General features: G+C 40.8%; 1 protein-coding gene across 1 annotated transcript in view; it reads left to right on the top strand.

Annotated features, from left to right (window-relative positions):
* LOC102822169 (myomegalin-like) overlaps positions 1-26,439 on the top strand; it is a 94,642-nt gene that overhangs the window by 34,825 nt on the left and 33,378 nt on the right. The window contains exons 17-22 of the mRNA XM_006861686.1: positions 702-829; positions 11,196-11,284; positions 19,363-19,595; positions 22,424-22,859; positions 23,680-23,872; positions 24,765-24,881. Coding sequence (XP_006861748.1) covers positions 702-829; positions 11,196-11,284; positions 19,363-19,595; positions 22,424-22,859; positions 23,680-23,872; positions 24,765-24,881 — 1,196 coding nt within the window. The remainder of the gene's footprint in view (positions 1-701; positions 830-11,195; positions 11,285-19,362; positions 19,596-22,423; positions 22,860-23,679; positions 23,873-24,764; positions 24,882-26,439) is intronic.

The following is a 26,439-nucleotide window of genomic DNA, read 5'->3' as shown; positions in this document are numbered from 1 at the left end:
TAAGACCACCTGATTTTGTTAGTTTTTAAATGTCTTAGTCTCTGGAAAGGAGCTCTGGTAGCATAATGGTTATGAGTCGGGCTGCTAACCTCAAGGTCAGCAGTTCGAAACTACCAGTGGTACTGCAGGAGAAAGATGAGGCTTTCTGTTCCTATAAAGATTTACAGCCTCGGAAACCCTACACGGGGTTGCTATGAGTTGGAACCGACTCCACAGCATACCAACACACACACAGAGTCTCTGTAAACCAGATTCCTTTCCAGAGCTCTGTCTAGTTTGTTCACAAAGAGAAAGCAGATACCTTCAGTGGTAGTACTCCTTGGTTCAGTCTTGCTTCTGTTTGCATTATGTTCTTTTAGGATTTTAAAAAAGTAAAGCTCTTCTTCATCAAATAATGAAATTCTTCAGTAAACTATCCAGGTGTGAGGTAAACCGTAGGCTCTGTACTTGTTTGTGAGGTTGACTTGGGATCTGTCATAAAGGGGCAAGTGTAAAGTAAGGAGTGGACCTTCCTAAGCTACCAGCAGTGAACACACGTGCTGGGACATTTGTGTTCTGGGGAACATTAGTGTGTCAAGGAGAACAGTTCCTTTACAAAGCCTGGCAGCAAAGAGGGGCATTGGTGGCTCTTTGGAAACATGTGTGGACTCATGACAGTTGATTGCTAATCAATTTTCCTTCCATGTGGCATGTTTAATCAGCTCTGAGAGAGACCGAACTCTGCAGGTGGAACTGGAAGGGGCCCAGGTGTTACGCGGCCGGCTAGAAGAAGTTCTTGGAAGAAGCCTGGAACGCTTAAGCAGGCTGGAGACCCTGGCCGCCATTGGAGGTGGGGCACTGGAAAGTGTGCGAGGTCTTCACAAGCATGGCTTCTGAGCACTGGCGGGTCAGACTGCAGCCCAGGATGGAAAACCCTGTGTGCACTAACCAGAGAGAGCCTTGTCTGTCTTTGGGCAGAGCTCACTGTGTGACTTAACTAATGCTAGAACTGGTACAAGTAGCGTCTAACACGAAGTGACACTCACTTTAGACTTCAGCATCTCACTGTACGTATCTCCCTCTACACTGAGTGATGGAGGCTGCAAAGTGAATTTGCCATTTTAAGTCATTCGGTTTTAGCTCTCCCACCCATATTCATCCTTCTCCCTTCTCATTCTCTCACCCCTTCTGTGGGCCAATAAAGTTTATTCCTCCCCAACTTCCATAATCTATTTCATATGTTGCAATATCATGTCACAAGTGCATGTGTGTGTATTATTTTTGTCATTCAGTTAACTCCTGCTCTTTGAATGAGAGCATTTAAAAAAAAAAAAAAAATCAAATCAACTTTCAAGAAAAGAGAGATTGAGAATTCATAGGAAGACTTGGGAAAGTGGTATCATCCTTATCAGCAGTTTGTCAAGACTGAGAGAGAAGTCTTACAATAGTAGATGATAAGAATTGGGAGGGCCCAGGAAAGAACAGAGGCAAAGCAAGACTTTTTAAGTGCATTTAGTAAATGTTTACCTCTGATAGACTGTTTCATAGTTGATTATTGAATGACAAAGATGAGTCAGCTTAGGTGCAGATTAATTTTCACTTTGAAATCTTTCTGTGAACCCTTTAGATTTCTTTAAACCAAACAAGCATGCTATAGTTAGTCTGAATAAGACTTAAAAGAAAGCTTCCAAATCTTTCAGAGTATGAAATAGCTAGATATTAAGATAATTTCAAATATAATATCCCCAACTTGAAATATAATATTTCACCAAATAACTCATTATAGCCAGACTCTGCACCCTTCCGTGTGCCTCTGCTTATATTGCTTACCTACTTCCACTTGATTTCATGTAAGCAATAATTTAGTGCTGTTAACTCCATATGGAAGTAAGTGACAGGCTTCAGACTTGGATGTGTAGAATAGTTTAGAAAGAACTCTGGTCACAGATGTGTGTTCTTGTGGCAACATAACAGGTACAAGGATAGGTGTGCTGAAGATTGTATTTCTAGTGTTGTGTATGTCAAGAGTATGAAAAAGTAGCCAAGATTCCCTTGCAACTTTGTAGGTACAACACCATGAGTTTTCTTATTTCTGCTAGAATGGCTTAGGAATGGAGATTTCAGTTACTTTTTAAACATGGAATTTGGGAGACAGATGGAGGCTTGCTAGCATTGTAAATACGATTAAGTACCCTTTCTAAACAAGATAAGGTACAGAGATTTTTCCTTTCCCTTCCATTTTTCACATGGCGCTTTTCTTTCTTTCACATTCATGTGTTGGCATGGCTTGTGTTGCATTTTAAAGCCCGCCCAAGTTCCTGTAACCTTAGCTGTACCTGTAACAGAGTCTCAGTTAAACCAGAGTAGACAGGGAAGAAGATGTTACATTGGAGAACTGCTGTAGTATTGAGTGTGGTAACACCAAGCCATCTTCTTAATGGGTACACCACTCCAGTTGTATTGGTCTCTGAGGGAAGAAAGGGTCATTTAAGGAGTGAGAAGGGCCGGCAGAACCATCCAGTTTTCTTAGTCTTACAATTCTGAGACCTTTCCTGCACAAAATATTTTATAACCTTCCAGAAGTCACAAGGAGGATAGTCGTGCTATAAAAATGTCAACCCACTAAAGACTAGTCTGGGGTGTCATGGTATGGTGCTTTAAAATAAGTACTGGACCACAAGGTTGCTTTGAGCCATAAGGTCATCAGTTCAAACTCAATCAGCCTCTTCTCAGAAACCCTATACAGGGTTTGAGTCAGAACTGACTTCATGGCACTTAACAATGACAACAAATGGGTCATTACAAGAGGTCATTTAGGAAATGTCTCTCTTAAGTTTTCCTAGTAGACCAAGGAAGCTTTCTAAATCTTGGGTGCTAATGGTTCATAATAATTAGAGTAATTTATGTTAATGACCACTTCTGTGGATCTCCAACAAGAGTGGGAATAGGTATCTTGAACTGTTGCTAAGTGTTAGAAATATTAATGTAGTTTGATAATAAATGGATTAGAAAAACAAGTAAGTGAATTCTGACCCTTATTTGGGCTCTGAAAAGACATACTAATTTGTGCTTTAGTTATATGCATCAATGCCATAGTTGATGTTATGACTTAGGAAACATTGTAAACATTGAGTGATTTAGTGACAACAGCTAAGTTAATATTTGATCTTGGTACAGTAGATGTGACTGAAATCTGCTACTAACCCTCTGGTCTTGATGGCTGGAATGAGATTTGAAAGGAATGCTACCTGGACAAATCTTTCTGCTCAAACAGTATTGTGTGATGATTGACATCTGATCAGAGAACATACTTCTGATGAATTTTGTTCTTTGGCCCACAGATAAATGATATAATTGGATACATCATTTATGCGATCCTTTTTGGCATGATATAATATATAATTACATTCTCTTTGCAGGGGCACAGAGCCTTTTTCTTACTGGGTGAATCTGCCTTTGTTACACAATTTTCTACCTGGCAATAGCCTTAGATAAAGCATTTTGTGCATCCAGTATCTTATGTTTGAATTAGAAACTTTGAAAGAAAGTGAATGAGTTAAACCCTTCCTCAGGCCCTGCTTACTTAGAAGTCTGGAAGTTTCATTGAGAAAACATCATATTGAGAAGTTCCATTTTTCTCATAATCCTTTTCCAAACAATAACAGAGGCATTGAGTAATGGTGGTAACAGGGCAGGGTAGATGCAAGCTGTAGTTCATAGAACTATACAGTTACATAGGGCTCCCCCAAGAGGATGTATTGAATGAATGAAATGAAATGGAAGTCTTTTGACAAACATTTCCCCTATTTTCTACTGCAAGTGTACACCGTATTAAAATCTGATGATTAGTAGTGCCTACTGTAAGTCAGCATATGTTCAAATATATATTGAAAAACCTTAATTGGACTTTTAAAAATGATTGCCTTTCTCTTTGACAGGGTGTTCCCTTTGTCTCTACATCCTCCCTTCTTTCCTCATACCTGTCTTTCTTTTTTCACTTATGGGCAGAAGTAGCATTTTTAGTGTGGCGCTGTAGGATCAGCAATGGACTGCAAACCACTAGGTCAGTGGTTCAAGCCCACCAGCTGCTCCTTGGAAACCCTACAAGTTGAGTTGGCTTTGAGTTGGCTCTGATTCGGTGGCACTTAGCAACAACAGAATTCAAAAGTAAAAATTTTCTCGTTCATACTTCAAAAATATGTTTCCATTACTTTATACATAGTGAATATTGTTCAATGATCAAGAATCTTAACATGTATAGGATGTCAAATCCTTGCCAGAAGTGGTCCCTGGGAGACCCTAGTATCTTCTATTGCACAGTGTATACATCAGTGACTTCTGTGAAAGATAGACATAAAAGATCTGGTATTTTAATGCATTTGTCCCCTTCTAATTCAGTATCTGGTGTGGTGCTGTAGGATGAGCACTGGACTACTAACGTCAAGGTTGGCAGTTCAAGCCCACCAGCCACTCTTTGAAAACCCTATACAGAGTCACTATGAGTCAGAATCAACTCGACGGCGCTTAAGAAAGTTAATATTAATTGAGATTTATACGAACCACAAACCTCTACTAGAGAAAGAATGAATGAAGTACACTTTCTTTTTCAGATATTAACATCCTGTGAAGTGTAAGCTCATAGAGTATTTCCTCTCATTTCTTTTGAAGTCCAAAGGGCTGTTCTTTTCTGTTTGGTAGTACTAACTTTATAGAGGTATTTATACTGTAGAAAGAAGAGCCAGCTCATGTAAGGCAGCCCAATTAAAGAAAAACAAAACAATAATAATAAAAAAAAAAACAGAAGGAATATCAAGATGACAGTACATTGGAAATAATTTTGTAGTTACTAGTTTCTGAATCAATTTATTTTGGAATATGGATTTAAGTCATCTCATCAGCCATTTGTAGCAACAGCTATGTTAAACAAGTAAACAAGTTACTCTGAAAAGTCTTAGTGTTGACAGAAGATAAGTCCTCAACTTCTTTCTGTATAATCAGCCACATAAGCCTGAGAAGTTTCCCAAGTGAAAAAAACTTTAACATCATCGTTTGTCTCCAACAAAAGATGGGAAGTGGAGGGAAAGACAGATATACAGTTGACATTATTAATTTTACATCAGATTTCAAATAATTAAACTGATAAAATGATTGATAAGTTGTTTTACTTTCCCTTTTTGTGGTTTAAAGTCAAGTCTCAGAAATTCTATCATACTGCTTTCCTCTTGTTAAAGCTGTGAGGCAAAATTAGGAAGTTCAGCAGCCTTGGAAACTGTTGTGTGCAAAGAGTAGGGATGTTTAAGAACTGATTGTCTAGAAAACACTTGTAATATGGTTTTAGTATACATTGCTTCCTTGTGCAATTACCAGAGTCATTGGTCTCAAGCATTTAGCCTCTCTTAATCTGTAAACTTTAGTGGTATGTGTATTTATAAGTATGTTTTATAAATCATGAATTTTTATCTGTTGCAGTGAGGAATTTCTATCTGTTTCAGTTTGATAATAAAAGCAGTTTTACCTGCTTTTGTCACTTATGATATTGACCTTGGGCTATTGCCAAAAATTCAAGTGATTGTTTAACAACTTCAGATGAAGAAGTGACATGTTAGATGATCGAGAAACTGGCCATTAGATTCTTCCCAGGACTGCCTCCCACCAAAATAAGCTGTATGTTTTTAATCTGGAAGTTCATTTCTTCATGGCACTGTGCTGCTGTGTTAAAATGTGTAAACATTGGTGCTGGAAAACAGCATGTACTTTTTCTTATATACATATATAAGTATTAGAATTTCAGCTACTCCAGTTGAGAGACGAAAAATTGTCTTGCTGATCCAATAAAAGTATCAAAGGCTAACAGTAACTATTTGGTTTCATTTTTATGAGAAAAGATATAGACAAAGTGCATCTCTTTTATTTTCCTTATAGGAAAATCAGACTGTCTCTGTACTAAAATTCCAGGACAAAGTAAGGTTCTATGAAATGAATCAATGACTTTGCATTAATTTAACTGAAGAAAGGATGAGAAAGAAACCTGAGTTTTTGTTCTCTCAAGGCAGCAATAGCAATAGCTCTCCCCAAAAATGTGAAAGGGGTCACTTTACCTTGGAGCCTTGTTGCTGAAGGAGAGCAGTAGAAAACAGGATAGAGATTGGAGGAACCAATTACTATGGTGGGCAGTGGGATCTCAATAAATGTCCCTAGAAAAGCCTGCTGCTTGTGAACTTTGATTTTTGAGGGGGGAAAAAGAGACAGTAAGGAGGAAGAATTCCTTGAGTGAGAATTACAATTACAGAATAGATAGTCAAATGTCTGTTTTTACCCAGAACAGTCCAAATTTACAGCTGTCCTGGTCAGCCTAAGAATAGATGACTCTAGTTTTATTGGTACCCTTTTGAAAAACTGAAAACTGTTTCCAGAATCCTAGGGAGTTTTCAAACTCAAAAAGTTTTTTTTTAAGATTATGATTTGGTCTTTTTAGGTTACTGAAAGCAGCTGCTTTCTGAATAATGTACAAGCTGGAGGTCCCCGAAGTGTGTACATTTTTCAACTTATGAGATGTTGAACTGTAAGACAAAGATAGACCATGAAGGAGTTTGGCTACAGGCAGCAATTTTCTTACCTAGCTACTGCAGTTCTAAGACCAGAATCTGTCTAGTTCAATAATTTTATTTCTAGGCAAAGCTTATGGGGCCAGGTGTGATGCTGTAGGATAAGCACTGGACTGCTTACCACAAAGTCAGTGTGGTACAAACCCACCAGCCACTCCCTGGAATCCCTATACAGAGTTGCTATGAGTCAGAACTGACTTGAAGGCACTTAAAAACAAAAAGACAAAACTTATGAAAGACTATTTGAAAACCTAGCGTTTGCTTATGTGAAAGGAATCATCAAAATTATGAGCTTGACCTTTTTTTAATTATTATTTCTAAATAGCATCATAATGTTAAAGTGTCATGGATGATGAAAATATGAGAATCCTTTTACTGAGCACATGGCATACAGGCAGAGAACCTGGGAGTGGAAATGAGACAAGGGCCTAGCACCTAGCATGACACTAAGGGAAGAAACAGTTGGGCATTTGGCACAATAAACTTGGTCATGCTGTAGAAATGCCTAGAAATAAAATTGCTTAGTTCTTTGAGTCCCTTTTCAAAATTAGTAAAATATGACACATTCTGAGTTGTCAAGTGTTGCTGAGTCAGTTCTGACTCATAGGGACCCTGTATAGAGTTTCTGAGGAGTGTCTGGTAGGTTGGAACCACTGACCTTTGTAGTTAGCAGTCCAGTGCTGATCCTACAGCACCACACCAGGACTCCTCAGTCTGAATAGCAATATACATAAATATTACTTCTTTCCCGTATAAGTAAGCTTAGCAAGCAAATATATAACTATAGAGTAGAATTTGGAAAAGATGGTCTTGACTCCCTGCCCAGTTTGGGTTCATTACTGAAAATTGAAAATAAAGCTTCATATGCAATTAATTTCTCTCTATGGCTTATTTTTGCTTGGAGTTTTATGGCAATTATAATTTAGTGATGAATCTTGTTTGTAAAGCATCTATTCAAAAGAAGCCATCCTACTTTACTGACAGCTTTCAACAGCTCTGTGATGCAGGGAGAGAAAACAAAACTGTTTCAAGAGTCCTGATAGGGGAAACAGATATTCAGAAGTGCAGATAGAATCAGCAAGACCATCCAGTTAAAACATCAGGTATAAAACTTTCCTTTGCTAGCTGCACTTAGGTTCTATGGCCTTTAGCTTTTATCCCTCCTTTCAGCCCATGCACCACTTTCATTTACCAGGAACAACAACAATTATAAAAAGAACGATTCTGCCAACCACTGTTCTAATTACTTCAAAAACAGCAAACCTTTGGGAGATCACAACCACATAGGGCGTTACTATAAACCCCAAGTAATAAACGACAACCATGTTGCAGAAAGATCATGACATGCCTGAAGTCACACAGTAGTTGATAGAAGCAGAATTCAACCCAGGGACTTGAAAAAGTTAGTGGAAAAATGGAGTTAAAATGAAATTTTCTCATAGACTTTTTGTCTTCGTTCTGTGTACTTTGTAGAATCAGACATATAGTAGAAAATATATTTTTTCAATCTAAGTTAAAGACCTTTTGATTTCATCTCTGTTTTGTCTGGTATGGAGCCTGGAGATTTGCTAGGACTCTAATTTGTGAGCCACCATTGAAACTTCAAATAAAAATTTTCAATAAAATTGTCAGTCTAACAGGCAATAAATGCATAATCATAAAACAGGTCAGTCTTGAATGAACAGATTCTTACCTTCAGAAAATCTAAAGGTGGCAGATCATTTCATTTCAGATTTTATAAAAATAAGCAGTTGCAGCTGTCTTTAAATTAGAAATATAAAGTATTCCAAATTTATTCTGGAGAAATGTGTCTTGCTGCCTCATAAAAGCTTAGAAAAGGACAGGTTCCACCAAAGAATAGTTCTTTTATTATCACTGATAAGGAGATGAAAATGGTAGCAGAAAGGAGTATCTACTATAAACTTTTACTTAGAACCTTATGGGGAATCACTCATTTTATTACCGTGCTTTCTGCAAAAAACTTTCAGCTCCCTGGTGTGGCACTTAGGGTTAATGTGCTGGACTGCAAAGTTGGTTTGAACAGCAAGGTTGGCGGTTCAAGCTCACAAGCTGCTTCTTCAAAACCCTATAACAGGGTTGGAACCAACTCGATGGCACTTAAAAACAACAACCCCTTAAATACACAAAAAATCTTTCCGCATTCTAAGTCACTTGGTAAAAGGCTAAGCAACTTTTAAAGCTGCCATAAATGCACAGTAGACTCTGAGCCAGCTAAAAAAGCAAACAAAACAAAATCCCGGTGTAGTGGAGTAGTTGGAGATGAATATTCTTGCTTTGTCTCCAAGTCCCACAGTAAACTAAAGAGAGATTCCCTAGGGATGCAGATGTGTCATCCACCAGGAAGGCCGACAAAGGTAAGTGAAGGGCAGGAAGTGTTAGAGAAAAGGCTTCATGCCCAGTGAGTCACCTTGTCTATCTCCCAGATATGTTGTTACTGAAGCCTAGAACTGGGATGTGGGCCAGTCTGGCATATACAACCCACCAAGAATGGTATAAGAATGAGAATCCTGAACCTCAGAGTTGAACCCTCCTCTTCAAATAATGAATTGTTCTCTATCCAATATAAAAAACAGGTTTTTTTAATCAGTCACTGAGTGGGAAGATTCATATTCTTTATAGGAAAAAAAGAGAAAGATTCTGATGTCTGCTGTCATACAAATACAGAGTTTCAAAAGTGACCATATTATAGGAAAGTCCTCAGGTGAATTACAATCCTGATTTTGTAAGTTTTCAAAGCAACCAAAGCTTAGGGGGTTTCTTCACTCACCTCCACGCCAACACTATTCTGAGATGGCTCTGAGGCTGGGGTTTGCAAGAGTAAGTATTGGAAATTCCAATTGAAAGCCTCCATGAGTATCCAAAGGTGCTAAGTGGTAGAGAAAACTTTTTGTGGGCAGAGTTTTATTCAACAGGGTTGTACCCTGTCCAAAATGAACACGACATTCATGGTGAGGATCAGGGGTCTAGTTGTACGATTAAGCTACGAGAACAGCATGCTCACTATCTTTTAGTAATTTGAAGAGATTAACCTGGGCCACTAGAAATATTTAGGATAAACTTGTAGATGCCTAGGAGTGTAGGTGGAAACTGCCCCTGTTCACTTAACCTGCGGAAGGCAGTGAATTCTCATTTACTTGAGCCTTCCATCCGTGAATATCTGAACAAGGAGCAGGTTCTTTGGTCTTGGAGGAAGAAGCAAAAATACCATCAGATGTATAATGAGTGCCTCTGAGAGTCTAGAAGATGACTTCTTACACAACTCTTGTTAATGACTAGCTGTGTAACCTTAGACAAGTCACAGCATCTCTTGGAAGTCCAGGCTACTCAGCTGTCAGAAGGATTTAACAGATTGACTGCTGAGGTCAAGGTCAAAACTAGATCTCGAGGTTCCTTGACTTAGGCAAGTTTTCTAAGACACAGGGAGATCACAGTAGATTTTCTTTGGTGTTCAAATAATTTGACCGTTAAGAATTCTAGTACTCTCAGAAGGAATCAGCAAATTGAGACACAAGTCTTGATCTAAAATTAGGTGGACAGGGTTCTAACAGATGTGGAAAGAGAGAAATGCCCTCAATTTGTGATTTCTAAGATTGCAACCACTAGCTACATGTGCTTTTTGAATTTAAAAATTTAAGGCTAAAATTCCATTCCTAGATCACTCAAGTGACCGTCAAGTGCTGAAGAGTGACATGTGACTAGTTTCTACTGCATTGGTGCCTCTCAGATACAGAACATGGCTGTGATTGCAGAACGCGCTATTGCTTAACTCTCCCCTCACCTTTACCCAGACCACAAACTGAAGCTACTTGTCCCTTAGGGCAGAGTGTAAATGTTTGTGTTCCTAGGGTGACTGAGTGCAGTTTGGGGCAGTAGAGCCTGGATGAAGTCCTATATGGATAAAGAGATGTGAGAAGTCCTGCAGGCCAATGTTATTGGCATTGAGTAAGAGTTTGGAAGAGATAGGGAGGAGGGTAGGCTAGAGGATGGAATTAGGACATACCTGAACAGTTCTGTGTGTTGGGTCTTAACTAGCTAGACTAGACCTTCTGTAGCACTCAGGGATCCAAGAGGGGAGTTACTCAGAGAGATCATCACCCTACCGCACAAGTGATTCCTCAAATGGAAAAAGGTGAGAGCAATAGGTTCACCTTACTACCAGGAGACCAATGGCTCACTTTGTGCTCACTGATGGGAAGAAGGCTAGTCAAGCTTGACCCATGTTACAGGAGACAAAGTTGATATTAGAAAACCAGTCCATGTTGATGTGGGAAATCAACAATGCTTTCTAGAATTAGGTGAAGGGTAACCACTCTATCCTAACAACCAACTCTTTAGGCAGAGGTCTATGCTACAAAGGCCAGCTAATATTGTGAGACTTGAGTTTCTCAGTGCTACAGGGAGACAGGGCTTTTCCATGGGTTTGGCACAGTGTACTAGCTCAATGTTCCCTCTTGATTCTTCTGGCGAGAGGGCAATGCATGTAAGGAGAGGAAGAAATCAGAGGCCGGTGGCACAAAGAATGTAATTTTAGCTGCTGTCTGGAAGCCATCTGTCAAGGGAATCACCTTTCTTTTCTGGTCTTCCATCCAGGTGCAGCTGCAGCAGATGACACTGAAGATGCAAGCACCGAGTTCACTGACAGTATTGAGGAGGAGGCTGCACACAACAGCCACCAGCAAGTAAGTCAGTGTCAGGCCCCAGGCTCCCCAGGGTGGGAGGTGCACAGCCCGTCTGGAGTCTGATGGTCTCCCGGCAGCCCTTGGGAATCTAGAGTGAGAGAGCTCTTTTTATATAACTACTTCCCAGTTTTTCCTCTGTCCTCCCTGTATTTCCCAGCTGCCTTCGTTTTAACCTCTATTCTTTCTCCGTTTTTCTCTCCAATCCATCCTTTTTTGTCTTTATTCTTCTGTCTCTCTTACTGTTGCCTCCTACCCTTTCTTATCCACCTCTCCCCCTATTTACCTTCTGTAGCTATAGCTTGAAAAGATTTTTTTACTTACAACAAGATAATGGACACTTCCCCTCTTGGGGGTTTTATAAATGACACACTCTACAGAAGACAGAGGAGTCGTCAGAAGGCTGCTTGGGGAGAAGGCAGGGCCTAGGACCTGCTTGGGGAGAGAGCTTTATGAGAAACTCCTAGAGGACCTGGCTGATTACAATGCAGGGATCTTTCTCGGTGAAATTTGTTACATGAAAGAGAACTGTCCTATGTAATCTAATAAACCATCCAGGTCTTGACAACTTGATCACCCGCAGATGGTGCTACAAAGGCAAGTCCCTTTCAAACCTCTGAACTTGGCTCCCAAGTTTGAAGCACTATTCCCATCCACCATTAGTGAAGGTAACAAGTACGCTCTCAAGTCTAAGAGTGAATGTCACGGACCTCAGAGATGAAGTCACCGAAGGTGATTCCGCAGCATTCACTGGAAACCCTGTGTCTCCATATTGTCCAGTGACTTTTGGCACTCTCAGCTCCTAGATGGACCATGGCTGGGACTCTCTGAGTTGTCAAGGAGAAAGTGAATTGTTGGCATCTATCTTTCGGCAGAAGCAGTTGGGCTTTTCCAGTGATAGCTTCCTTGGAACCATTAAAAATGCTGTAGGAGAAACAAGACTTTCAGGGTCTGCCTTTTCATCCCCTGCATGAAAAAAGAAGACAACATCTAATAAGTCAATGGGAAGAGTCCGAGTGATCAGTCCCCAAATTACACAGTATTTGGCACAGTCTTTGGCTCTTGAGGACATAGGTAGTTGGGAACAACTTTTAAAAAGCCAACTTTACCTTCTACCAAGATGCCCTTTATGTTGCTATAGCCATTAGGACCCCTGCACTCTCCCATGAGTTCCTGCATGACCCCCACTTCTCCTTTTGCTTGAACTGCTTCTTCTGAATTCTGCTAACTGAGGTTTGTGGCTTTAACTGAGTACACTGTGTGTCTGCGGTCAAATCCCTCTGCCCTTCATTTCCTGACTTTATTGAGGAACTTGGGTGAGACATAGGCCTGTAGGATGAACAAATGTCTATTCTAAGATGGGGTTAGATTGGGGTGTCAGCAGGTCACTGTTGATTATTGCTACTATGGGAGAGGATAGATTTCAGAATAAATTATCAGAAGGCACTGGTATGAAAGCCAGATCAGTATTAGACCAGCATGTTCTAAAGTATCCCTGGCAGTGGGAACCCTCTGCTCTAATTCTCAGCCATAGGCAAACTGGTTCTAAAGTTATCTCTTCCTCAGCATTCTTTCATGTAGCCTAGGACCCCAGTTTGGGAAAAATTACAAGACCTCATTTTGAGAATACTCACTTTGGGCATTTGTATTTTCCTCACAATGGCTGTCACATTACTTGGCATAGGAGGTACTTAGAAAATTTTGAGTTAACATTGGATTGGGATTTTGACTCATGATCAATGCCTTTTGGATGAAGAATATCTTGGGTAAGCATCATATTCTCTTTCCATCACCTCTCTTTGATAATCAGCCATTTGGATAGGAAAAGAACCTTGGTGTTTGAAATCATTGTAAACCTACTGCAACTTTTTGGGAATTGGAGGGGTGTATTCACATGCTGCCAATTAAATAAAGATTGCTTTTCCATAATTTTTGTGTCCAGATTCTCAAAATTTTGTTTGCTTGTTTCCTTGGAAGTGATCCCTTAAGATTAGGCACTGAATCCCACCTTGTTGTGTCCTTGGAAAGAGGACTCTATTGTTGACAAGTTCTCTACTCACCTCAAGCATACACATCCAACTTTGTGGTCCTTACAAGACAAGAACCACTTTTTGGCCAAAACAAGTTGCTTTCTCTTCATTTTTGACTCACCCACTTCAGGAAGTCTCAAGTCTGGCCTAAATAGTGATTTTCCCCAGGCATCTCCTGAATAATTCCATTCTCAAGCAGATGTAAGATCTATGACAACCTGGGCAATTTCTGCAAAACAAACAAGAGTTAATCATCTAAGTCCATTGCCTTTCTCCATTTGATCTTTTGCAATTGGAGAAAATTAATTAAGAATGATACAAAGGAGAGTAAAGTCAATAGACTAAAGTCATCAGGGATGAACTTGAGAAAAGATCATTTTGAATGAGGACTATTTAAGGGCTGATCTACACTGTGAGAGATAGGAAGCAACAGTGTAAAAATAATACCAGTTGTTTTCGAGCAATAGCTCCATTCTCACAGAGACCTTTGAAGGACATTTGGAAACCCAGCATGCACAAAGGCTGAATCAGACCATGAAAGAAATAGAACAAGTGAAATATAGGAGATATAATTAGAAATAGACTGAAAGGAGTCACACTAGCATCACTCATACTAAAAAGCATATAAAAAAATCCCATTGTCTTAGAGTGTCCTTCACTTGTCTTTCATACATGATAAGGAAAAACTAATAAAAAGACTAGATCCTGAATCACTTTTCATGCTTCTGCATTTGAGTTTTTTGCCCTTTCCATACTTTTCATATCTGTACCTTAGTGATACTATATTCATCCCATTGTGCAGCCATCACCAATGACTCCAGAGATTTTCATCACCAGTAGCAGAGGCTCAGTGACCTTAAATATTGTAATTTTTAAAGACAAGTTTGATAATTAAAATCTTTTTTGTTATGAAAAGAAAAAAAGTAGCTTAGGAAAAACCCCAAACAAGCCCAGATCTCTATTTTGTCTTTGTAAAGTGGGAAATTAGACTAGGTGGACTATTTCATGGGTATTAAATTCTTCCCACCCCCAAGTATATTTAAACCAATAGAACAAGGTAACATAACATATATCCAGAACATACTTTAAAAGTGGGTCCACAACCTGTTGCTGTCGAATCAGTTCTGACTCCTGGCAATGTCACGTGTTTGGTGGTGGTAGTTAGTGGTGGACATGCCCCATCTAGCCTATTCCAACTCAGTAACTCTGTATAGACAGGGTTTCTGGAGCTGTAATCTTCACTGGAGCAGAAAGCCTCATCTTTATATTGCAGAGCAGCTGGTAGATTCAAACTCCTGACCTTGTGGGCCTTGTTCTGTTCAATATATTGGTGGCCTGAGTATATTAAACAATTAAGCAAAAACTTAATTTTACAGATCTGCATTGGCCTTCTCCACGATTTATGGATGAATTCACATCAAATATGCTGATGACTTTGACAGTCGGGACTTAATTCTGTATTTCTGAACATTGCAGTGTATTTAGAATAATGCACTTCACTACCAGGGTACCTTCTCATGCGTTTGTGGTTGTTGTGAAGTACCGTCAAGTTGGTTCTGACTCGTAGCCACCCTATATAGGGTTGCCGAGGAGTGGCTGGTGAGTTTGAATTGCCAACCTTGCAGTTCAAACAGACATTGTGGTCAAGTGTTTATCCTACAGACATCATTAAAATTAGTCATTATTTTTTAGTAGAAAGAACCTGTAAGGCTTTCTTGTTGTTTGTAAGTGCCATCAAGTCAGTTCTGACTCATAGCGATCCTGCAGAGGGTTTCCAAGGATGAGCTAGTGAGTTTGAACCACTGGCCTTGTTCAAACCAACCTTGCGGTCCAGAGCTTTATCCCACAACACCGCAGAATAAATGTCCCCAAACTTAAAACTGAATGGCAGTCTTCATTTTAGCTAGGTTAATAGGAAAGGCTTTATATAGATAGAAGGGTAACACATAGTTTGAATGAGTAGTGGGGTCATAAGCTGTTATAAATCATTTAATCCCACCTCCTTTTATTTTTCACAAATGCTTGGTGACACATACAGAAGTGGCCACCAGTGTAGCTAAGCCTGACAGTGGAGCCGGAGAGACAGACAGTCCTAAGAACCTCTCAAAGCTCCGACTCAGAAAACACAGATGGGATTGGAGGAACTGAGCAGTGTGTCTCTTTCTTTCCTGCTATGTGGGTTTATCTTTTCTCAAACTCAACCTCTGTGCTACTAGACGCCATTGTCCATACATGCCCTGAATGAACCCTGCCACAAACCTGTGGCCTAGATGGTACCATGCTTTATTACAGGATCAAAATAAAGGCCAATGATCTTGTGCTAACCCAAGCAGCTCTGTCAATCAGTGATCCATATAAACAGCTGTGGGCCCTGTTCTGTTCACTGTATCAGTGGTCTGAATGAAGGTATAAAACATAAAATTAATTTTACAGATTATCCCTAATTGTATGGCCTACTCCCATGATTTATGGATTAATTCACATCAAATATGCTGATGACTTTGATAGTCGGGACCTAATTCTATAAATCCAAAATTAAATTGATAAGTGACAAGTACAAGTCACAATATTTATATAGAAACAAGGAAAAACGGACCCACAGGTAACTATGGGTAGGGTTGGAAAATTGAGAGATCTAAAGTAAAACCCAAAACACTGCCACTGAGAGGTAAAAAGAAGCCAATATGATGTTGCAGTGTACTTAGAATAAGATTGGAGAGATGGGCAAGAAATTCTTCTATTAAAACATTTATTTATACTCTACTGTTGTTAGTTGCTGGTGAATCAGTTTCAGTTTATGATAACCTTATGTACAACATAAGAAAATGTTACCTCCCCCCCTCGCCCCGACTCCATTTTCATCTTTATTGGTACATTCAGGTCCATGGTTGTGGCCACTGTATTTTGGGTATCTTCCCACCTATTTTCCAGCATTACATTGGATTACATTCTGTTATGATCCATAGGGTTTTCATTGGCTAATTTTGGAAATAGATCAGCAGATCTTTTTTCCTAGTCTGTCTTCATCTGGATGCTCCAATGAAACCCGTCCAATCTGTTTCATGTCCATCAGGAAACCAGTTGGTACTTGAAATATGGTGACATGGCTTCAGTATTGCAATCACACACAAGCCACCACAGTAGAACAAAATTGACAGATGGGTTGTGGAGTTACATATACTTTATTCAACTCTGGTTTGGGCTTCCATACTTTTAAAAGCATGGGGGGGGTGGGGGAACTAGAGAGACATGCAAAACAAACTGTAAGAAAAGCTTCCCATTAAATTCTCATATGAGGAAAAAACCATAAGACTGGCTTTAATTGAAACATTAAGGAATAACTTCAAGGGCATCCTCAAGAGAAACAAAGATGTTGGGAAATGTTTCTGCCTTATCTCCTTCTTAGATTTTTAGAGTTTAGCTGGTAGCATCAACAATGAAATTTGCTGCCAGGAACAGCAAATTTAACTTCTTAGTAATTGAGAGGGTTTCCTGATGCCGTTGACATTGAACTTGCTGTATTTTACCTGTGTTTCTTTTTTGTTAAGTGCTGCCAAGTTGCTTCTGATTCAGTGACCCTGTATAGGGTTTGTGAAGAGTGGCTGCTGGGTTTGAACCACCAATCCTGCAGTTAGTAGCTTAGTGCTTATCCTATGGTGCCACACCAGGACCCATTTTACCTGTAGCTTTGCTCCATCAGAATTCCGGACTGAGTGCCCTGAATAGCTCATCCTTTTTGGAGTCCGGGCTATGGGCAGGGCCTTCATCACAAGACTCTGGGGTCTTGTAACATGATCTTTGCAGTCAAGGACTCAAGTGTTGTGGGGCTGATGAAGCTTCTGATGTGTGAAGAGATTCTCAGGGGGATTCCTATCAGAAAACAAATCACAGTGACCACATACACTCCAGTACTATTTAAACACCATTTGTTTCCATTGTTATTTTTTTAAATCTTCCTTATTGATATGTGTAAGTCATCTCATAAATGTCACTCTGTCTTTCAAAGTGTTTTTAATCATACTCACAACCATTGTTGCTGTGGTTAAGTGCCATCCAACTGATTCAGACTCAGGGACACTGCATATGGTTTCTGAGGAGCAGCTGGTGGGTTTGAACCGCCAACCTTAGCCTGTGGTCCAGTGGTTATCCTACAGCGCCACACCAGCACTCCTGTACAACCATTGTTGTTGTTGTTGTTAAGTGTTGTCAAGTCGGTTCTGATCCCTAGCAGCCCTGTGTAGGGTTTCCGAGAAGCAACTGATGAGCTTGAATGGCCGACCTTACAGTTCAAATTGGCCTTGCAGTCCAGCACATTACCCCACAGCACCACACCAGGACTCTGTAAAATCTTTATCACTATCTAATTCCAGAACATCTTCATTACCCCAAAAGGAAACCCTGGGTCCATTAGCGGTCACTCCTCATTCCCACCCACACTGTACCTGCAGCAAACATGAATTTAGTTTGTTTCTGTGAATTTGCTTATTCTGGATATCTGATATAAATGGAATCATACAATATGTGCCCTTTTGTGTCTGATTTCTTTCACTTAGTATAGTGTTTCCAAGGTTCATCCATGTTGAAACAGGTTGTAGTATTTCATGCCTTTTTATGACTTGTTGTTGTTGTTGTTGTTGTTAAGTATTGTGGAGTTGGTTCCGACTCATAGTGACCCTGTACACGGTTTCTGAGGCTGTAAATCTTTACGGGAGCAGAAAGCCTCATCTTTCTCCCACGGAACTGCCGACCTTGAGGTTAGCAGCCTGATTCGTAACCACTATGCTACCAGAGCTCCTTATGACTAGTTAAATAATATTCCATTGTATGACTATACCACATTTTGTGTCCCCATTCTCGAGTGAGTGTACATTTAGGTTGTTTCCATTGGGGCTATTATGAATAATGCTACTGTGAGCATTCATGTATAATTTTTTTGTGTGAGTATTTAAGTTTTCAAATCTCTTAGGTATATACCTAGGAGTAGGATTGCTACATTATATGCTAATTCTGTGTTTGACTTTCGAGGAACTACCAAATTGTTTTCCAAAGCAGCTGCACCATTGTATATTTCCACCAGTAGGTATGGGGGGGTTTGACTTCTCCACATTCTCACCAACACTAACTACCTGTCTGTCTTTTTGAGGGTATCCTTTCTAGTGGGTATGAAACCCCTGGTGTGGCATTGTAAGATAAGCACTGGACTGCTAACTGCAAGGTCAGCAGTTCAAACACACCAGTATTTCTCAGAAATCCTATACAGGGTCATTATGAGTCAGAACCGACTCAACAGCATACAACAACAATAGTGGTTATGAAGTGCTGTCTCATTGTGGTCTGATTTTCATTTCGTAAGAGAGAAAGACCTGGAGATCTGCTTCCATACATGTTGTTGCTAAGTGCCATCAAGTCAATTCCAACCCATACCGACCCTGTATAGGGTTTCCAAGGAGTAGCTGGTGAGATTGAACTGCCGACCTTACAGTTCAAACTACTTTGCTATCTGACACTTTAACCCACAGCGCCATGCCAGGACTCCTCCATACAGATTACAGCCAAGAAAACTCTATGGAGCAGTTCTGCTCTGTCCACACAAGGTCTCTGTGAGTAGAACTTAATTCCCTGGCACCTAACAACAAGAAAAGCAATGATTAATGATGTTGAGCATATTTTGATGTGCTTATTGGCCATCCATTGATCTTCTTTGGAAAAAATTCCTATTCAAATAATTTGTTCATTTTGAAATTGGGTTATTTATCTTTCTATTGTTGAGTTGTGTTTTTAATTTATTATATGCTTATGGTCCCTTTTCACCCACATCTGGCTTCCCCTCTGCCTCCCTGTGGCAACGCTTCCTCCTGCTCAGTTGTTTGACCTCTTGACCCAAACAAGTCTCCATAGCTCTATGACTGAGAAAATACTTGGAAGAGATAAAATGAACTCAGGGCTTCAATTTAGGTTTGACTTTCTCATTTCCATTAAAAGCTGACTTTGAAGTCTTATGGTCCTATTGGCTCTCCTTTAATTACCTAATTTCTTTATGCTTTTTTTCAGATCATCAAGGTGGCTTTGGAGAAAAGTCTAGCAGCTGTGGAAATCCAGAACCTATCTCTTCCGCCTCCTTCATCAGCAGAAGGGGACAGTAACAGGGGTCTTCAGGAGGAAATGCTCCACCTGAGGGCTGAGATTCACCAGCACTTAGAGGAGAAAAGAAAAGCTGAGGGAGAACTGAGGGAGCTAAAGGCTCAAATTGAGGAAGCAGGATTCTCCTCTGTGTCCCACATCAGGTACAACATTCTCCCCAGAAGAGGGGAACCTGCCAACATGGGACTTACCTGGCTGCTATCAGAATATTCATCCTGCCATGGCTCGCTCTTGGTCCATATCCCAGGCTTTATGCCTAGTGGTTCTATAAATTCTTCAGTGAAAAGGTCAATAATAATGGATAACAATAACCATTTTGTTATTAAAGAAAATCTGATCTTAATTCAATATAACAACGTACATTACTAGGCAAACATGTGGCAGGCAGGGGTGGAAATCTCCTAGTTTTTTGTCCAGTATCCCTCTGTTTTTTAAAAAAAAAAAAAAGTAATTAATTGATTTATTGTGGTGAGTAATATATAATATATATATATTATACACACACATATGTACTTATACAACATATATGTTGTTGAGTCAGTTCCAACTCATAGCGACCCTGTATAGGGTTCCCAAGGAGCGTGTGGTGCGCTTGAACCACTAACCTTGTGGTTCAGACCGACCTTGCAGCCCAGTGCATTAACTCGCAGCACCACACACATATATAGCCAACATTTGTCATTTCAATATTTTTTTACCTGTACAATCAGTGACATTAGTTACTTTCATCATGTGGTATAACCATCACTACTATCCATATCTAATTCTCCATCACCCTTAATACTCAGTACCTGCCATCTCTCCCCCACCCCTAGAAATGACTCCCTCTTCCTCCTGCTCCTAGAAACAGTATACATTTGGTCTCTATACATTTTACAATTCTGTATATATTCAATAGAGGAGTCCTGGCATGGTGCTGTGGGTTAATGCACTGGACTGAAAAGTCGGTTTGAACTGCAACGTCAGCCATTGAAGTTAACCAGCTGCTCTTTGGAAGCCCTATACAGGGTTGCTATGGGTCAGAACCAACTCAATGGCACTTAACAAATCAACAACAACATATGAAAGTGGGATCATATAATATTTGTCCTTTTATGACTGAATTATTTTACTCAAGGTGCCCTGGTGGCACTGTAGGATAAACACTGGACTGATAACCACAAGGGATCAGTAATTCAAATCCACCAAGCTCCCTGTGGGAGAAAGATGAGGCTTTCTACTCCCATAAAGACGTATAGTCTCAGAAACCCATGATGGTTACAGTGGTTGTGGTGGTGTGCTGTGGAGTTGGTTCCGACTCATAGAAACCCTGTATAGAGTTTCTGAGGCTGTAAATCTTTATGGAAGCAAAAAGCCTCATCTTTCTTCAGTGGAGCAACTGGTAGATTTGAACTGTTGGCCTTGTGGTTAGCAGCTTGGCTGATAGTCCACTACACTAACAGGGCTTCTTCAAAAACCCTATACAGGGTCACCATTAATCAACAATCAACTCGTTGGCACTGGGCTGTTATTTATTTATTTATTTTTTTTGGTTTTATTTCACTCAATGCCTTAGTTATCTAGGGATGTTATAAGAGGACTACTACAAATGGGTAGCTTTCACAAACAAATGTATTCCTCACAGTTAGGGGGTTGGAAGTCTAAATTCAGGGTGTTGGCTGGAGAGGAATGCTTTGTCTCTCTGTCTAGGACAGAAAGCCTCTGCTCTTGGGAGATCTTCCTGTGACTTGGCAGCTCTCTTCCCCATCTCTGCTTCTGCTCGCTTGTTAAATGTCTTTCATATCTCAAAAGTGACTGATTCAATACACACTCTATGCTAACCCTGTTTCAGTAACATAACAAAGGCAGCCCATCCCTGTCCTGTGTGAGAGATTAAACCTGAGTGGGGGTGACAGGAGATTAGAAATAAAAAGGAAGATACAAATGAAAATAGTAAAGTTGGGACCAGGTGGGACACAGCATTCTAATGGAGATACTGTGACACAGACCTAGTGCCACAAGTTTATTATATACACATATCAAAGGAAAGTGCTGGGGGCAGGGAAAAGGATGCAGAAAACATCAGGTATTGTTGATGCAGGCAGTAAGCGGGACTTTATCGAAAAAATGTAACTTGTGGTTGCTAAGGAGACAGAGATAGAGCAGCTAGATGTTTTTGCAGATTTGAACTGAAGGTCATACAAGGAAACACCCTTGCAAGTTCCCTGTCCCCTGAGGCAGCCCTGCAAGTTCCTCAGGGGGCAGCTTGACCTGGGAGCAGCCCGATTTTCTGGACCACAACTGTTCACTTGCAATCCGACGGTTAAACTACCCCCAAGTCTGAGACCTTCAGCTTAAATCGCTCCCAACACATCCCCAAATGTGATTATAACCCCAAACTAGAGGTTAGAATTTATAACACATATTCTGGGGTCAGGGTGGGAGCATAATTCAATCTGTAACACTCAGCATTGTGTTTTCAAGATATTATATATTGTTACATGTATTAAGATTTCATTTCTCTTCATGGCAGAATAATATCCCATTGTATGTGTATACCACATTCTTTTTTATATTGATGGATACTTGTGATGTTTCCAACTTTTGAGTATTGTAAATATTGCTGTAATGAACATTGATACACAAGTCTTTGTATACCAAGTAGGAGTGGAATTGCAGGGTCGTATGGGGATTCTGGAGTTCTGGTGTGGCACTGTAGGATAAAACATTGGACTGCAAGGTCAGTTTGAACCACAAGATTAGCCGTTCAAACTCACCAGCTGCTCCTTGGAAACCCTACCCAGGATCGCTTTGAGTCAGAACTAACTTGATGGCTCTTAACAACAACATGGCAATTCTACCCTTAATTTATTGAGGAAGCACTAAGCTGTTTTCCATAACAGTTATGATGTCCTTTTTTTGGTAAAAAGGGACCATTAGAAACTATAGACACAACCAAACTTTGACCCTAGATTATGTGTATTTCCTGCAGGAACACCATGCTGAGCCTTTGCCTTGAGAATGCAGAGCTGAAAGAACAGATGGGAGAAGCAATGTCTGATGGATGGGAGATCGAGGAAGACAAGGAGAAGGGCGAGGTGATGGTAGAGACTGTAGCATGCAAAGGGGGTCTGAATGAGAATAGCCTTCAGGCTGAGTTCAGGAAGCTCCAGGGAAAACTGAGGAGTGCCCACAGCATCATCAACCTCCTCAATGAGCAGCTGGTGCTAAGCAGCAAGGAGGGGACTAGTAAACTTACTCCAGAGTTCCTTGTGCACCTGGCCAGGGAGATCGACAGACTGAACACAGAGCTGGTTTGGCCTTCTGGAAGGCACCAGCACCATGAGGAAGAAGATGTGATCATGAGGTCCTGCCCCAGGCCACAGAGCCTTGACTTGGGGGCTGCTCTCACAGTGGATGGCTACCAAGTAAGTGTCAGCTTAGCTGGAATGAAGGACAGTTGGAGAAAAGCTGGAGATATCAGTTCTTGCCTTAAACAATTCTGCCCCAACACTTGGAGGGGAGAGGGGATGGGGAACTTTACACCCCAAACAGTAAAAATGATAAGATTCTTAGCCTTTCAAAAGCGTTTACAACATAATCACATAAATATTTTCTGTGTACTTAATTTTTCAGCTAATCCTGAAAGTAGGTGACAGTGGGCCATAACATTGGGTCTCTGCCCTGCATGACTTAGTATGCTAGGGAAAATGGCACCGAAACAGATCATTGCAATCTGATTTTGTAGCCGCCACAACATAGGGATTTACTAGGTTTTCAGGTAACCCAAGTGAGTGATGTATAATGACACCTAGCCCTCATCACTACCATTTCAACATAGCGCACTGTGAGTGCCTGTCCCTGGGCCTAAGAAGGTATCTGTCAAGATCCTCTGAGGGGAGGCACTTTGCTGAACTCAGTGAGATGGATAATATACAGAGACTTTTGAGAGGCCTACGGGGACAGAAATGTAGGGAGAGATGAGTGGAGGTTTCCAGCACGTCTCTTTAAACCTACACTGAGAGTTCTTTAGTAGGCTCTACTGGTCCTGTGCTATGTGTGATGGGTATAGAAATTTTAAAAGCATTGTACCAGCTCTCTGGGCAGCCGATAACTGCATAATGGCATGGGAAACGCTGTGACAGAAACGAGAATCAAGTCCATGGGGTTCAGTGAGGAAAGTGGTCACTAGAGCATGGAGAAGGACCTCAGTGACTGTCCTGATGCCCGCACTGGCTCCTTTCACAGGTGGATAACCTGTCCCACGCCAGTGACCCCAGACCTCGGTCAGGATTTAGCCTCCCAGGATCCACCAAACACCTGCGCTCACAGCTGGCTCAATGCAGACAACATTACCAAGATCTCCAGGAGAAGCTACTGATATCAGAAGCCACAGTCTTTGCCCAGGCCAACCAGCTGGAGAAATACAGAGTCAAGTTTAGTAAGTCTTCCAAGTTCACCATCACCAAAGTGACTGCTGTCTTCTCCCTGAGAAGCCACAAGCTTTACCGACTTCACTTTTCTTCTCCAACCTGCATAATAAATGAACTCCTTCTTAGCATCCTAGAACTGTGGAATTGGGTATTTTACTTTTTAATTTGCAGATGGTAGCAAAGAGTAAAGGAACAGGAAATTTTTTGTTTTCAGTAGGAGGATAGGAAGGGACTAGGCCAAAATTTGAAGTTTGTTGATTTCTGGACTAGCTAATAGATTACCCTGCCCTCTCAAGATTTACTGATTGTTTATCTTCTCCTTTTTGCATGTCACCACATTCTACAAAAACAGATTCCCACTCTTGATCTAGAAGCAGTCTGTCAACTAGAACTTGTGGCAGTGTTAGGGGTTTTTTTCTGTCTATATCTTAAGTAGCTATTGAACAACTTGAAATATGGCTAGTGCAATTCAGGAATTTGAGTTTTATGTAATTTTCACTAAGTTAGTATAGAATAGCCCTATATGACTAGTGGCTAGCTTATTGGACAGTGAAGGTCTAGGTGTCCTGGGACTTGCAATGTGTCCAGCTGAGTGCAAACATTTCCTGAGCCCTTATGGATAAACCACTTTCACTTAGAGATGAGACCATGCAACACTGACTTAAAGATGCTTGGTCCCAACGAATCCTAGGTTATCTGTAAGCGAGATCATCAATGGCAAGCATCCTGGCAGAGGGGAGCAGGTGGTTTCTTCTCCCTATGTGGACCAAAGGAGCATCTGTCCCATTCTGGATTGGATCCTCCCCTGTCCCTAAGTGCCAAGTTCTGTGGCACTGAGATTGAAGGTGTTTGCTGGAAGTTGAGACATTCTGTAACCTCATTGTGTTTCTCCCCAAGCAGGCGAATCTGTGGTGAAGCAGGACAGCAAGCAGGTCCAGGTGGACCTCCAAGACCTGGGCTATGAGACATGTGGCCGCAGTGAGAACGAGGCTGAACGGGAGGAGACCACCAGTCCCGGTAAAAGCACACGGTGTGGGGCTCATTCCCTGGAGTCAGCACTCACCTTTGGGTTCTGTTAGTCACTCCCACATCTGACAAGTAAGCGGGGAGGCACTTGCTATGAATGGAGGGGACTCAGGACTAGAGAAGGACAGGAAGTTTGCAGGCATGTGAGACTGAATTTCTACTATCACTTCTCAACATACTGCTGTTAATTGAAAAAAAATTTTAAATGTCCAATTATTAAAAAAAAAAAAAAAAAAATCTGTTGTTAAAAAAACCGTCCAGTCGGTTCTGACTCATAGGGATCCTATGTGGGGTTTCTAAGGAGTGGCTAGTGGATTTGAACCACCCATTTTGTGGTTAGCGGTCCAGTGCTTACCCTACAGCGCCACACCAGGACTCTTGAAAAATACTAAGACCTACTTATTAATGGAGTCCTGGCGTGGTGTTGCGGGTTAATGTGCTGCTCTGCAAAGTCAGTTTGAACTGCAAGGTTGGCAGTTCAAGTTCACCAGTCGCTCCTCAGAAACTCTATACAGGGCTGGAACAGACTCGACAATACTTAACAACAAATTATTAATGAAGAGACAAGATGAACTTTGGGGGATAGGCAAACCATAAATCGAAACTTTTCTTTCTTCCTTTTAAAATGGCTATAACCATAGCATCACCCACGAGAAAAACTCTCGTGGTGTCTCTCATCAGTGGGGCTGTTTAGTGTGTGGGTTACAAGTAAAGACACTGGAGCCGATGTTGGTTCAAATCCCTTGAATGTCTCTATGCCCCAGCTCCTTCATTTGTTAAAATGGTGTTAAAAAAAAAAAAAAACACCTAATCCACTCGATACTGATTTAAAAAATTAGTCAATTCATATAAAACACTGTAGAACAGTGCCGGACAACTAACTGTCTGAGCTGTCATTCTTACAGCCTAATACAAACTATTGTTAGGCCATATAGCTGATGTAGGAGGGGACTTCCACTGTGAAAAATGGAATGAAGAGACAATGGGATTTTCCCATGAACTTTTTGAAGCCCCCACATATTTCGTTGAGATCTTTTATTCCTATTTTCACACAGCTGTAAACAGATGAACTTTTCCACATTGTAATTAAACTCTCAGCAGTTAGGAATAGCTTGTCCTAGAGTTCTTGTGGTCTTCCTAAATATAATGTTAATGTCTATCTTGAAAGACATCAGTTTGTGTGGAAGGGCACAATCCGTACAGGCAGACATTGCAGGGATTGAATTCTGACTCTGCCGTGTACAGTTTGAAGGCATTAGTTTACACCTCTCTGAACTTTGGTTTGCCCATGAGATAAAATGAAACCTTGAATTGCAGGGCTATTTGTTGTTGTTGTTAAGTGCCATCAAGTTGGTTCCAACTCATAGCAACCCTGTATAGTATTTCTGAGGAGCAGCTGGTTAAGTGTGAATTGCCTACCTTGCAGTTCAAACTAACCTTGTGGTCCAGTGCTTATCCTACAGCGCCACACCAGGACTCCCAGCAGGGATGTGGGGGGGATAAGAAATAAGGCATTTGAGTGCCACGGGCAGTGCTGGGGCAGAATAAA

The sequence above is a fragment of the Chrysochloris asiatica genome, unplaced genomic scaffold (genome assembly GCF_000296735.1).
Source record: "Chrysochloris asiatica unplaced genomic scaffold, ChrAsi1.0 scaffold00042, whole genome shotgun sequence".
Lineage (NCBI taxonomy): Eukaryota > Metazoa > Chordata > Mammalia > Afrosoricida > Chrysochloridae > Chrysochloris > Chrysochloris asiatica.
This window is presented reverse-complemented; position numbering and strand designations above follow the sequence as displayed.